Source organism: Thunnus maccoyii, chromosome 12 (genome assembly GCF_910596095.1).
Source record: "Thunnus maccoyii chromosome 12, fThuMac1.1, whole genome shotgun sequence".
NCBI classification, from domain to species: domain Eukaryota; kingdom Metazoa; phylum Chordata; class Actinopteri; order Scombriformes; family Scombridae; genus Thunnus; species Thunnus maccoyii.
The window spans coordinates 7,851,313-7,865,926 of record NC_056544.1 but is presented as its reverse complement, the minus strand read 5'-3'; the positions used below and the strand labels follow the sequence as shown (position 1 = coordinate 7,865,926).

Here is a 14,614-nt window from a genome sequence, read left to right as displayed (position 1 = left end):
GGGGTGCCCCAGCAGACAAAATGGGAAGTGGAGATGGGGGGAGGCTTGGCTGCCGAAGTCTCGTTTGTTGATTGGCATCAAAGGGCATCTCATTCCCAGCAATCAGCAGCTGCAAACAGACAGTTAATCCCTCCTCAACTCTCCTGAAGGCTGCCAATGTCTGACACTATAACTGACTGCATCGCGCTGAGGAGAGATGAACAAAATAGACAACCATTTGCTGTGCCTGGCAAGTCTTCCTCCACGATTTAGAGTGAATGTAATGATTTGTTTTGAAAATCACACAGAGAACATGCTGCTAGCAAATGTGGGATCTACTTTTCTCTGAATTCAATCGCTTAAAATCAATTTTGATTGAATAACACACACTGCGGTGTACCTGTTATGTGAATATGAGGTTATTCTGTGAGAAACTCTGGTTTTCACATGACAGATAACCCAGTATCATAAACTAACCACACATCCTCTCCGCTAACATAGCATCACCACTTTCATCCCTGTTACCCGCTGCTCCCACACTACCGTTCCAGAAATAGATCAGGTGAGGAATGTGATCGAGAGTCAGGTGACTGCTGAGCGTAGCTTTGCACTATCAACCATGTCAGCAAGCAAATTACGGTCATGCCTCGCCATCCTCCTAACCTTGCTTTCATCTCTCCCTTCAGTTACACCGAATGTAAACACACGCATACACATGAAAGTCACCTTACCAGGTCAGACAGGGGCGCTAACTGCTGCATTTTCCATCTGTGCACTGATGTTTGCCGCCCAGTGAAGTGAAGCCAGGGAAGCTATTGTTTATTGTAAAGTGAAAGCTGGTAGAGGCATCAGGGAGTGTTTAAGGTTTTCTCTCTCACGGTAAATACATCTTGTAGAAGACAGAAGAGAACTAAATCCTTTAACTGAGGCAACATAACGAGTGGTATATGTATTGGCCTTTAATTACTTTCTGTATATTATTAATATGAGCCTTTCTCCTAAAACATTGAATCCTATATTTCCCATAATGCAACTTGATAAGGCCTTTAATGTGGACTTTCCCTGCCTATCAATTGATGACATCATCAGGGTTATTTCCACGGACTGTGGAAAAATTCCTCCAGATCAACAGAGGACATTATAAAGCTGCTTTTAAAGGCTGAGCAATACTCACCCACTGTCTAGTAAAGTGACCTTTATGTGTAAAAATTGGTGGAAAATCCCTTTAAAATTGTCACAATCAACCCTAGCCTCTGCCATTCCCTCGCAGTAGTAATAGATCCCCACTGATATTTTCTCTGAGAAAGGGTTAAACGTGAACATAAAGTATGTTCCGACTAGGAAATAATGTAGACGATAGTGTTGTAGGCCTGAAACTTAAATACTGACCAGTGGCTCTTGCATCAATTATCACACTGTGTCCTGAGCACTATTTTCTAAGTGGCCACTGGAATACAACTGTACCAAGAGGTTAGTCTATTCTATTCGAAAGATAGCCACTATGTACAGTGTACATAATAATTAAATTAACCTTGCCCAAATCTGTGCACTCAACACAGAACAGCATTAGTTTTCTCTATTTCAAGAGCAGTATCCATAATTCCTTTGTCAGACTATGCCATAGTCGTTCCGATCCCTGTGCATTGAACAAGCTGCCAGTGACAAATCAGATATCAGCAAGAGCCTTTGTAATTACAGGGAGCTGAATGGGTGACTACGTCCCAAATCCAGAAGACCAGCAAGTGACACACTCCATCTGTCTTAAGCCTCCTTCCAATTGAGATTGACTCATGAGAAGGTACTGAAATAGTGCACACCATCACCATTTATTTTCAGCTGCATCTGTGACAATTGTGTCCAGTCTTTAGAAAGGAGGACAACATTTGCTATTACCAGGTCTTGAAAAAACTGTCCATTTCACATGTATTTTGTAAAAGTAATTGTTTCTGGTGCATTAGTGCTGTTCCATTCCAACATATTGATAACATTGTTGTGTGAATGAATAATCCTCGGCTATTGTAATGATGCATTTTAGAGCTGTACTGTTGAGAAGCAGTGTCATGTTAAATGAAAGTGTTTGATATAAGTGTGCGATATAATCGGTTAACATAGAACCAATGTTCTATGTTAACAGAAGAGAACTAAATCCTTTAACTGAGGCAACATAATAAGTTGTATATGTATTGGCCTTTAATTACTTTCTGTATATTATTAATATGAGCCTTTCTCCTAAAACACTGAATCCTATATTTCCCATAATGCAACTTGATAAGGCCTTTAATTTGGACTTTCCCTGCCTATTAATTGATGACATCATCAGGGTTATTTCCACGGACTGTGGAAAAATTCCTCCAGATCAACAGAGGACATTATAAAGCTGCTTTTAAAGACTGAGTAACACTCACCCATTGTCTAGTAAAGTGACCTTTATGTTACCAGGTCTTGAAAAAACTGTCCATTTCACATGTATTTTGTAAAAGTAATTGTTTCTGGTGCATTAGTGCTGTTCCATTCCAACATATTGATAACATTGTTGTGTGAATGAATAATCCTCGGCTATTGTAATGATGCATTTTAGAGCTGTACTGTTGAGAAGCAGTGTCATGTTAAATGAAAGTGTTTGATATAAGTGTGCGATATAATCGGTTAACATAGAACCAATGTTCATGTTTTAAATGTTTTCAGTGTTTGGTTTTCATGTTCATGTTCACATTAGATTTTTGACCTGTCAGCAGAGTGTATAACCTGTGGTCATACAGTGAACATGGGGCTCATTTCCTGAATATTACTCCATCATCCAAACTAGAATATACAGGGGGAAGCCTGGGGGCTTCTCTGTGTGTGTTTCCAAGCAGCACAGGCTGTACTGGGGGTCCAGATTCAGCTTTAGGGCCCTTCTAGCAAAATGGGACAAGTGTATCATTAGGGCACCTGAGCTGGATCTGTTTGAGCTCACAGTGGGGCCTAATAAAACCCTTTGAGGGCCACCAGACATTTCTAATGCCATCAGCATGCCTGTAAAAATGCTCTTATAGCCACTTGCAGCAGAGTAATGGCAGAGTAATTGCTCCACTTTAATATATAGATAAATATTTTATTATTGTCACGCAACTGTGTTGGTGGTAAGTGTTTGGTACAGCATGGTAGCTCAGTTCCAGTGCAAAAGAAAGAACAAAACAACCGAACAGGCACCATAAACCATTACAACAACACACGCAAAAAAGAAACACATGAATGTGAGAGTATGTACAATGAATATGTATGATATGTACAGTTCAGTTCCCCAGCATATCAAGTAACCCAGACAGACAGAAAGTACAATGACAGAAAGTACATTGGCCTCATGATGTCATCCCAGATCATCATGGATCCAAAGGTCTTAGAGCCTGACCCGCTCAGAAGTCAGATCCAAGCGAATCAAATAAGTGTATTTCAGTTTCCACTGTGCTCTCTGTGATTGGTAGAGTTTGTTTGTGCCAGAAGAAATTACTGGGGAATTTAATAACCAAAGGCATTCTAACCTTGTCAGCCTTACTGAATTGGCTCAATGATGGGACCAAATGTCAATTTTCCATCTATCTTTAGATGGATTTCAGGTCGAATTTAAGTTTAAAATGGGTATTTTTCAAATCTGTGCAAGTGCCCTCTGAATGTCCTTGTGTGGGTGTGAAATTAATGTCACGGTAAATGTGTGGAGTAGTGCCTTCTCCTGCTCTATTTGAGAATAGAAAAGGGACACTGAGGTGATGGGGAATGTTAGCTCCTCTTAAGAGAGGTGCAGGTGTAATGAATGAGCCTGGGTGAATCCTAAGGTCACCTGTTGTTACCGGTATCTACAGGGCATCCTCTGCACCTGGTAAACCTGTGTCGATGATGTGTCAGTTGCCATACAGCTTTGAAAAAGCCCCATGTAAAGGCTGGAGATACCAAATGAGGGTGCACGTCCGATGCACACACACATACGCACGCTGACTTTTGTCCTTCCTCCCTCCCACCTTGCTCTGTACTGTGGCGATAGTGTAGGAGGCCAAATGCACCAAATGTACATCAGTCTTATCACAGAGGTTCTACACAGATAGTAACGTGTATCTCCCCGGCAGAGCAAGTGAATTACTTTCCTGTTTTCTTTTTTTTTCACCCTTCCACTTTGGAGTTGGCCCTGTGGGGTGGATTGGATGAGATGGAGCACACAAAACAATTTATTCTCCATCTGTACCATTACATTCATTTAAGAAAGCAAACAGCCTGAAAGCAGATCGAGCAAGAGAGAAAGAAGGAGGGAGAGTGAGAGAGAGATATAGACCCACTTCACCTTCCATATGCTGACACAAGCAATTGTATGTCAGTGTGTGTGTGAATGTACGCATGTATCTGTTATTGCTGGCTGTTACCTAAACCTAAATCATTTAGCCTCACAGCATCTCAGGCTGATGGTCTCTAAGCGTCCCAGTAAGAGACAGCAACCCAGAAACACTTGTCTTCTCTGCAGTGACTTAACATAAAGAATAATCCACATCCTGCAGTTATATGGCCATCATTAAAGGTTCACTGCCAGGCCAACCTGCCTTGGTTTCACACTGGATAATGGGCATGTTTTATTAGTGATAGTCAGGGACGTCAATTAAAATCCACCTCAGTTTTATGACCTTTTGTAGGAAGTTGTGGTTTATCCATCACATGGCAGTGACGGTTGACTTGGTGATGTGATTTCACAGCAGTTTATAGTTTTATGTTTATGGCTGAAGTACTGTATTTGTATTTGTGTTGACATCCATGTCTGAGACCAGCACAGTGTGTTACCGTTCTGTCTTCAGCGTGTGTTAGTTTCATTCTTCCAAAAGATATTCCCTAATTTGGTGTTTTGGTGATGGTGGTGGAGAGCACTGTCTAACATGTCAGTCCAAAATCTCCCATAGGTGTTCAATGAAGGAAAAAAAGTGAAAACTGTGACCTGGTATGTCCCCTGACCTGAATCCAATAGAACGTGTTTGGAGTATTTTAAAGCAGAAGGTAGAGCAACAAGACCTTTCAAGCTAAGAGCAGCTGAAAATAATCATCGACAGAACATCTATCTACAGATCTGTGCAAGACTGGTATCACCTGTGCCCAGCAGGATCCAATCTGCCTTCAAAAACAAAGTCAGGCATACCAAACATTAAAAAATAAATAAATAAATAAATGAGTCTCACTAATGAAGGGTGTGCTGACTTTTGTTGCAGTTCGTCCTTAAATATGGATCTTTCATTATAGTTTAAACAATCAAACATTCTGTTTATCAAATGAATTGGCTTAATTCCTCTAAAATTGTAGCTTAAAATTGTATTAAATGGAAAGAATTTGCAATTACTATACTCAGTTTTGTTAGATACTGTATATAACAGACTGCATGTCTATGCATGAGTACACAGAGCAACTACACACCAAAGTATGAAAGAGTATGAAGTGGCGCCACCATGTGGATTTAACAAAACTGCCAAACTTTGACAAAGTACTATTAGAAGAGTCATCTAAAAAAAAAAAAAAAAAAAAAAAAAAAAAAAACCTCTCCTGTGTATTTATTCCTTCATAGTTAAGGGGCAGAAATACGCAGTCCTGAATCCACACTACATTCTACTTATATATTCTATATCTTTATAGTACACTTTTTTTAGTTAGTGCACACAGACAAAAATTTAAAAAAACAACTTTCTGGAGCCGATCACCCTCTGCAGTTCATCTTAATTTCTCGCAGCTATAAGTACGACCTCCTTTTCCTTTGTGCATTGCATTTGGTGGGACAACACACATAAGAATCAAACATTTCAACTTGTTTTAAGAGAACTTCATTTTGTCACTTTTCTGGCAGGAACACACTTCAAACTGAAAACCTGCTTAGAATTAATATTAGTACAGAATTGGGACAGAGCTATAGAGCCAACTGGATAATCTTATAAAAAGTGTTTATGTGCTCCTGCTGGTGATGCAAATGTTAAATTGGTCTATTTGCATGTATCCGGTAAAACCAGCATGAATGTTTAAAAAAGAAAAAACACACATTTATTCACAGTCATCCTGTTGTATAAAGTTTTAAATAAACAATTCTCTGTAATTCAAGCAGAATAAATAACATGAAAGTTAGTGGAACTGTAACAGAACAGATACATGCAATTATTTACATACTGGTATTCAGAACAGAACAATATCAGAGCTGCAACGATAAGCTGATTTATCGATCAGTCAATTGACAGAAAATGTATCTGCAACTTTTAATAACTGAATAATCGTATTAGTCATTTTTACGGCAAAAATACCAAAAAAATTGCTGAAGAAAACGTACATTTCTCCCTATTTTCTGTTATTTTGTAGACTAAATGTTGAGAACAAAAAAAACAACCTGCAGATGAATCAAAAATGAAAATAATCTTTCTTTGCATCTCTAAACAACACCAAGCTAAACACAGAAAACCAGGTAAAAAACAAAAGTACCCTCGGCGTCAGTGCGTGGGTACTAATACTGTAGTTGTTTAACTGCAGCTTAAAAAAGGTCAGTCAACTCACTAACGTGTTTCTCTGATGATCATGCTGCTGTTGCCGCGCAACTGGGCAAGCAAGTCTCTGAATCCAGCCGTCCTCTTTGCTGCTTTTTTCTTGGGTGAGACGTCTACTGGCTTGTTGGGCACTAAGGTGACTGAAGACGGCTTCAACTCAATCAGACATGTGTCTGCTTCATTGTCACTTTCTTCATTGCAGCAACCCTCAAAACCAGGACTGCTACTGTGACCGTCGACAGAGTGAAGACTGTTGTAATCGGCGCCGTTAACGTTGGCGTATTGGCCTGTGTTGTTGCTGTGGAGACGCTTCTGCTTAGCGATGCGAGAACCCTGAGAATCATCTCTTGCTCTCTTCTTCTTGTTCTTCTTCACCTTTTTCGCCGGCACCTTGACACGTCGCCTGAGGTTCCTGACATGAAAACGCGCCACATTCAAGTCATTTTCGATGTAAACGGGCTGACTGACCTGTTTTGGTTCTCTAGGAAATGTGTGTTTTGAGTGCAGCAGCTTTACCTCTGTAAGAACGGTTGCGGCCTTGAGCAGAAAGATGAGCCTCGTAAATACTGCTCGCTTTGCTTCGCACCTTTCTTCTCTAGCCTTTTCTTCACCAGCTGTACATGCATCAAAAGATTCCTGTCAAAACAGAGAGGCAGGGTTATATTAGCTGACAATTAGCATATAAATTTACTTAGTGACTGGTGACTCTCTGTGAAACCAGTTCCATTTCCAGTAACCATATGCATACAGCACACACAAGCTTACCCTCTTGCATCAGGCAGCCTCCTCGGTCTCCACTGTTTGAGCAGGACCCACTGATCACATGTCAGGGAGGAGGGATCTGAAGAGCAAACCACAAAGACAGGTTGTACATGTTAGGATGCATCTGTGCCCAGAATACAGACTAACCCGACTGATTATTTGAGTTGTGCTCTCTAGCGACGCTGCCACAGCTGTGGAGGCCAAACTGAACTGAAAACATTTTACAATGACAGTGAAAGCAGAGGTTTTTTGGTTGATTGTGGTCAGCAGTTGACCCAGCAACAGATAATGGTAGCTTGTGTCAATTTATGCCGGCCTTACACCAAATGACTTTTCAAGTGATTTCACTGTTGCAGACAAATTTCATGTCTGTCGAGCTGTCTTAAGTCAGGCTTTTAGTCTTTTTCTTGTCTTGATATTCTGATAAAATCAAACATGTTTAATATTATCGGAAGTTTTCAGTCTTTTCTTCTTGTAAATTTCCACCAGAAGCAGGATGGGAAATAATCTCAAAAGGAATCTAGTTGTAGTCTTGCAAGCAGTGACCCTGTAAGATTCCCAGTCTTTGCAAAATCTTAAAGTCTGTGACTGAAACTCAGTGACTTATGACACATTGTCTTTAGATGTGAGAGGCTGTCAGACTTTGGTCTTTTAAAAGTCTTCTAGTGTATGGTAGGCATTAGTCTCAAAACACTGGTGTGAAATTGGTAAAGACACTTTATTTCCGCTAGATTTTTTTGGGGCATTTTGCCCGGCAGACACCAGGCTTTCATGAGTTGGTCTGTTGTCGACATGCTGCCAAATGCAACTGTGAGGATTTAATGGAGATGTTAAACTGAAATGAACTCCAAGTAGCAGACGCTAATAAGTTGAAGCTTAATATTGGAGCAGCTGATAACAAAACCAGTTAGTTTACTTTGAGGTCATTTGCAAGACATCTCTCTGTCTATTTGATGGAATGCCATTAAACACATTTTAGTATTAATAACCTTTAATTCAATGGCTATATTTTCAGCAAGAGTTTCTACAGGAACCCCTGGTGATCACTGCTTGCCTTTATATACATTACAGTGTTATGTGTGGATGTACAATTGAGATGCTGCCGCAGTAATGGTGGCTTGTTAAACTTCCACCTTCAACCCAGATTTGTCAACAATGATGAAGGTGAATTTTTAAGAATTTTTTTTTTTAAATCTTTGTAGTTGTAATGACTATAAAAAAGTTTTTAAAACTCATGTAAGGCATGTATTTCAATCATGTCATCCTTCGGTATGTATATTTATGTATCATTTTGAACACTAATAGGGAAATACATACAGTATGTGCCTAAACATTTTGGTATATATTTTTTAGGCAGCTTCTTAAAGGGAGACTTTGGTATTTTTCAACCTGGACCCTATTTTCCCATCTTTTTGTGACTAATGGAGACAATAATTTTGGAAATTCAGAAATCCAGTACTGAGCGAGGGTTCTTCAGCTGGCAGCTGTGAAACAGGCTGCAATAATCTGATGGGGCAATTAGCGCTCCGTCAATGTACTGTATGTCCACTAAAACTGCTTGTTTTTGTCACTGACAGGCTCAGATTGTTATTCTAAGTGTCTTATAAGCCCTTTTAGTGGACGTACATTGACAGGGTGCAATTGCCCTGTTGAATTACATTGTGGTCTATTTTGCAGCTGCTGACTGAAGTACTCTCGCTCAGAAACTGTTCTCCCCATTAGACACAAGTTTCCCTTTCAAGGGGTAGTTCTAATCATAAAAACAATACAATAACAATACTACAATGAATGCAAAAAGTTCTATTATTCATATTTCATACTGCCAGCACTCAATCAAGGAGAGTAACCTTATCATAATATTTGTTATAGGTATTGTTTTGCTGCTTTGACTTTCACAATTACATCATTGAGCACCATTACATCAGTGTGCTGTAGCAGATGTTTTCAAATCACAATGAAACTTATAGATAACATGCTGCGTTGCTTAAACAAAGCACAAGTGCACTTACCATTATCTAAGAGTTTGTCTTTGAGCGGCACCTTCATCGTCTTTGCCTTCTGGTAGAGCTTCCGACAGGCTGAGCACAGGCCCTGTGAAGGCTTCAGCTTCTTCTGACTGTTGATATATAGGAGGGAAGGACCTGAAGCTATGCTGCTGTTATCAGAGCCACAGTCTTCATCTGACTCATCCACTCCTTTATCAGCTACCTCTACAACCTTTCCATCATCCTCCACCGTCACATGCTCCTCATCATGTGTGTTGCTGATGAGGTCAATGATGTCATGGCCGCTATCCTCATCTGTATTAAGTACGCCATTGTCGGCCTCCCTCAGCCATGTCCGATGTCTCTTACTCCTCAGCTGGCGCTGGATGACATCTACATCTGAGCTGGGACTTTCCTGGGTGTTCTTGTTCTTAGAGGAGTTTAGCAGTCTGGAGGAGCGTCTGGTATACATGTGGCTTTTCCACTTTAGACGATACTCAAGTGACCTGTGACAGAGGACAACAATGACAACCTGAGATAAAGCATCCATAGTGTAGTTGTGCATATGGTATGTGATGGTTACAGTGCACAGCTTTATATTATGTCACAATTTCACCGAGGTCACAGTTTGAAACTGTTTATAGAAAGCCTTCATATGGTCTTACCTGTAATATTCAACTTTTATGGACAATGAATGAAAGCCATCTGCTTCACATAGGTTGTCAGCTGCGGTCCTGTTAAAAGGCACCACTTTAAAGTTAGATCATCAAAACAGTGGAGGGAAAAATTATACAGCGCAGCATCAGCAACACGATATTGTTTGTGTTTCTGTTTGACCTCATTTGAGACTAGCTTCATGTTTGACACACTACTGTTTGGACTTAATGCAGGAGTTGATTTCACTGTAGGTGTTGTTGAAGTTAACTCGCCGATGGCTGGTTTATACGCTGCCCATATCTGTGGCTGCTGTTGACCCATCTCATGCAGTACACACAGCAGACTACACATGGCAGCTTATTTGATTATGTTTGTTTTGTTTTTTTAACCCAGATCCCAATAATACTGCTGCAAATGTCCCACAAGTGTGACTCAGAGCTCCTCCACAAGATAGGGCCGCCTTAAGATGCTTATTGTTTCAAGCTGATATGTAGTTAAGTGGTGAATATTCACAAACTAACTTGAAATGAATTAAATGATTGCAAACCAATGACACACAGTAATCCAGGTCTGAATTACAGCCGACTCGAAAATGAAAATGTGAGCAATTCTTGAACTGCTGCCATTGTAGCTCAATGGATCAACTAGCAAGACTAAACTAATCTAGAGACTCAACTAAACTGATCGACGACGACGACAAAGTGAAGTCTACCAGGATCGACGTCATCAGAGCCAAAGCTACTCTCATTTAAACACTTACTTTGTCTCAGGTCGTTCACAATTTACAACTTTTGACATGTCCACGGTTGTTTTTTTTTACCCGATATCAGATGAAAAGACAATAGCAACGCGCTTACTTGCTGACATACTGGCTCGTGAGGCGGGCTCGCGGACTGTAGCTGTTTATATTGAGCTCGAGGACAAGTCGTTGAAGATGCGCGCGTCTGTTCTTCTTTTTCTTTTTCTTCTTCTTCTGCTGCTACTCATGGATGTATAAAGAGAACTGGATACAGGAAGAGCGCCAGGCTTTGAAGCCAATTTGACATAGCGGCCAAACCTTGTAATTACAACGTCACATGATGCACACTGGCCCAAAAAGACCTCCTCCCTGAATCACTGAAAGGCCCATTTCAATGACCTTTGACAGCCAGTTGTTGAGGGCTGTTGTGAGGACTTTGAACACACACAACTCTGTTCATCGACAGAGGAATTTCAACAACCCAGCCAGATAAGCCCGAAGCAAGGGACAGCTTTTACAGGCATTCAAAGCACAGAGAAGGGGTTGTTTTTTTTCTCCTCATTTTGAATTACTTATAACCGCATTTCGTCTGCAGGAACTTTCCCCAGGTCCAAAGAACCTTTTGAGGAGTTCCTCTACCTCCTCAGTTACTCTACCTGCCTTTCTACTGGAGAGACCAAAAAGGCCCTGCTGGGTGGATTAGTACTTTTCAAAAGTACAGGAACTTTGGGAGCAGGGTTTGCAGGGATGACCGTCGCTGATTGGTCAAACACACACAGGTTGGCTGCTTCAACTTGTGTATTGCTTCATTCATAAAACAACGATCTTATTTAGGACCAGTTTAGGATAAAGGGATAACATTTCTCTTTGTTTGATAACGTTAAAAATAAAGTTAGGCTTTGCTGACTCATTTTATAAGAGACAAGAGAAAAAGAGAGATAGTGCGAGCGAGAGAGAGACAGCGTTGTTGTCTCTGTGCTGGTGTGAGCTGTAGACACAGAGGCAAAGAGAACAATGTGGAAAGCAGCAGTGTTTGTGTTCCTGCTGCTAAACATGGATATGGAGGTCGATGGTGCTGTAGATAAGTTGAGGGGATCTGTGGCAGGAAAGGCTGACAGCAGTCCTGCAAGTCACACTGGTTCTTCACCTTTCTCGGGCAACTTGTTGGTGGTACCTATGGATGGGAGTCACTGGGTTGGTATGAAGGCCATTGCTCAAGAAATGGGTCGTCGTGGACACCGGGTCACCGTGGTGATACCGGAGATCAGCATACGGATGGGCCCGGGGGAACACTATGACACTCTGACCTATCCTGTTCCATATGACCAGGCCTTCATTGATTCTGTGTTGTCCACACACAAGGACATCATGCAAAAATCTAAACAGTCTTTCATAGAGAAGATAAGGACACGATTTTCACAGATCCAGAGAATCACAGGCATAATCCACACCACTGCAGAGAGCCTGCTGTTCAATGCCAGTCTCATCTCACATCTGGCACAGCAGGTGAGTGTGTTTGTGCATAGCCATATTCATATAGAAAGAAAATGGTTTACAGTCTTTGTGGACTAGTGAAGTAGCTGCAAACATGCATGTGTTATACTGTTATTTTTTACAGTGCCTGTACCTATTTAATTTGGAGTAAAAAATAGGGTATCAGAGAGAAAGATGGTGTGTTTCCTTTGCTACTTTTCACCTTTTCACACTGCAGGGCTTCGATGCCGTCTTGACAGATCCCATGGTGCCCACAGGCTCACTGATAGCTCGGAAGTTAGGTGAGTGCAGCCACACTTAGATTATCTATGAGCTTTTGCATTCGGACGTTTTCTCATCAGTTGTTGCTAAATCACTTTTAGGTCTTCCCACTGTTAATTTGCTGAGGGGCATTCCATTTTCCTTGGATATGGTATCTGCAGGCGTCCCCTCTCTGCCCTCATACGTGCCTCGCTTCACCACCACGTACACAGATAGAATGAGCTTTAAGCAGAGGGTTTTCAACACTTTGGTGAGCACTTACTGACAGACAGTTAGCCAATTAAACTTGTCTCAAATATACTATAACTTAGCAGCACTGTTAAAATTTAACTCACACAACTGAAATTAAGATGTTTTTCCAAGCACCAACACATTTTGTGCATTTGTTTATTATCCTTTCACCTACAGGTGGCTGCACTGGAGCCACTGTTGTGCCGCCTGGTGTATTGGCACTTTGACCAAATAGCCTATCAGTTCCTGGGAGAGGAGGTGGGCATAGCTGAAGTGCTGTCAGACTCTGATATCTGGCTGCTGAGGTAACATATGCAAAGGTTATTCAGTATGTTGGTATTTGGGAGAGGAATACACAGCAACTAATGTCCTCTGCTGAAGCAATGATACACGAGGCAGGAAGATCGTTTAAAGATACATTTTATATTGTTAAGACATTCTTTGTGAACTTCCACACCTCTAAATCACATCAATAGTTGTGATACTATATTTAAACAGGCTTGACTTCACACTGGAGTTCCCGCGCCCCCTAATGCCTAATGTAGTACTAGTTGGTGGCATCAACTGCAATGTGAGAAATCCTCTGCCTGAGGTAAGACCTCTATGTTTCTGATTCCGTTTAAGATGAATCAGGAATATTTTGTCATTGACTTTAATGCAGTAAGATACAAAGATGAATAAAGAAAGAGAAATGAATGCAAATCCTGACTCTGTGTTTGTATGTTTTGCAAGGATTTGGATTCCTGGGTGTCAGGAGAGCATGGGTTTGTAGTGTTTACTCTGGGTACCATGGTGTCGGATCTACCAGAAGTGACAACATCTGCCTTCCTGGAAGCCTTCAGACAGATTCCACAGAAAGTACAAGAATATATCAGAGCATATATGAAAATACGTTTCATATCATGCATCTATGCAACAATTAAAAAGTCAAAAAACTTACTTTGATAGGTGATATGGAGATACACCGGGCTTGTTCCCAACAACGTACCAGAAAATGTCAAGATGATGAAATGGGTGCCTCAGAATGACCTACTAGGTAAATAAATGCACTGCAGCACACCCTGAAATGTGAATTACACTCATCAAAATTGACTGATGGTGTGTTACAAACCATATCATCTGACATCTTCTAGTAATTGTCTGTTCACCTAACTGTGTGCATTTTGTGTTAGCACATCCTGGAGCTCGAGCTTTCATCACGCACGCCGGGTCACATGGCCTCTTTGAGGCACTGTGTCACGCCGTTCCCATGGTGATGGTGCCACTTGGCGGGGAACAGCCTGACAATGCGCCAAAGTTGGCGAGCAGAGGAGTAGGAGTCATTCTGGATATCTCTTCTGTCACTACAGAAACCCTCCTCTGGGGGCTGAATGAGGTCATCAATGACACCAGGTGAGGGGTCAAAGGGTCATTTTTTTAATCATTGGCTTAAGGCTCTATTAGTGTGAATCATAGACTGTATATAAATCTTTATATACAGTCTATAGTGTGAATGATGATCAAGAATATCAAACAAGTTTTAGAATCTGCTTTTCATGCCATGCCCTTGGTGTCGTATCCTTCAACTCTTTCCAGGTATAAAGAGAATGTGCAGAAGCTGTCAACTCTTCATAAAGACCGGCCAGTTGACCCACTTGACCTCTCAGTGTACTGGACAGAATTTGTAATGCGGCACAAAGGAGCGAAACATCTCAGATCTGCTGTCCATGACCTCAACTGGTTCCAGTACTTCTCCTTGGATGTAATAGCACTGCTGGCGACTGTAGTGCTGGTTTTTGTAATACTGACAGTAAAATGCTTGAAACTATGCCTGCGGAAACTGAGCAGGAAGAGGAAACGAGACTAACCTGGTGTCAGGAAGATGAATTAAATGACTACATCTCTGTTTGTTAAGGGATTTTTTTAAAAACAAAGTATTATCATTTAAATACCAATTCAAAGTGAGTTATTTATGTTATAAAACAGCCTTATAACATGTG

At 41.0% G+C, this 14,614-nt stretch overlaps 2 protein-coding genes across 2 annotated transcripts; one reads left to right on the top strand and one right to left on the bottom strand.

Moving 5' to 3' along the window:
• Positions 1 to 5,992: 5,992 nt before the first annotated feature.
• Positions 5,993 to 10,884, bottom strand: si:ch211-227n13.3. The gene is made up of 6 exons (XM_042428578.1): positions 10,768 to 10,884; positions 9,919 to 9,987; positions 9,278 to 9,759; positions 7,272 to 7,347; positions 7,023 to 7,142; positions 5,993 to 6,918 (listed from the first exon to the last, which is right to left on the bottom strand). Exons 3-6 carry the CDS (start codon positions 9,723 to 9,725, stop codon positions 6,516 to 6,518), a joined length of 1,047 nt encoding a protein of 348 aa, XP_042284512.1. The 5' UTR covers positions 9,726 to 9,759; positions 9,919 to 9,987; positions 10,768 to 10,884; the 3' UTR covers positions 5,993 to 6,515.
• A 126-nt stretch (positions 10,885 to 11,010) lies between these two features.
• Positions 11,011 to 14,572, top strand: LOC121908505 (UDP-glucuronosyltransferase 1A1-like). The gene is made up of 9 exons (XM_042428575.1): positions 11,011 to 12,155; positions 12,361 to 12,424; positions 12,506 to 12,654; positions 12,813 to 12,940; positions 13,134 to 13,227; positions 13,368 to 13,493; positions 13,584 to 13,671; positions 13,808 to 14,027; positions 14,211 to 14,572. Exons 1-9 carry the CDS (start codon positions 11,664 to 11,666, stop codon positions 14,479 to 14,481), a joined length of 1,632 nt encoding a protein of 543 aa, XP_042284509.1. The 5' UTR covers positions 11,011 to 11,663; the 3' UTR covers positions 14,482 to 14,572.
• Positions 14,573 to 14,614: the final 42 nt, after the last annotated feature.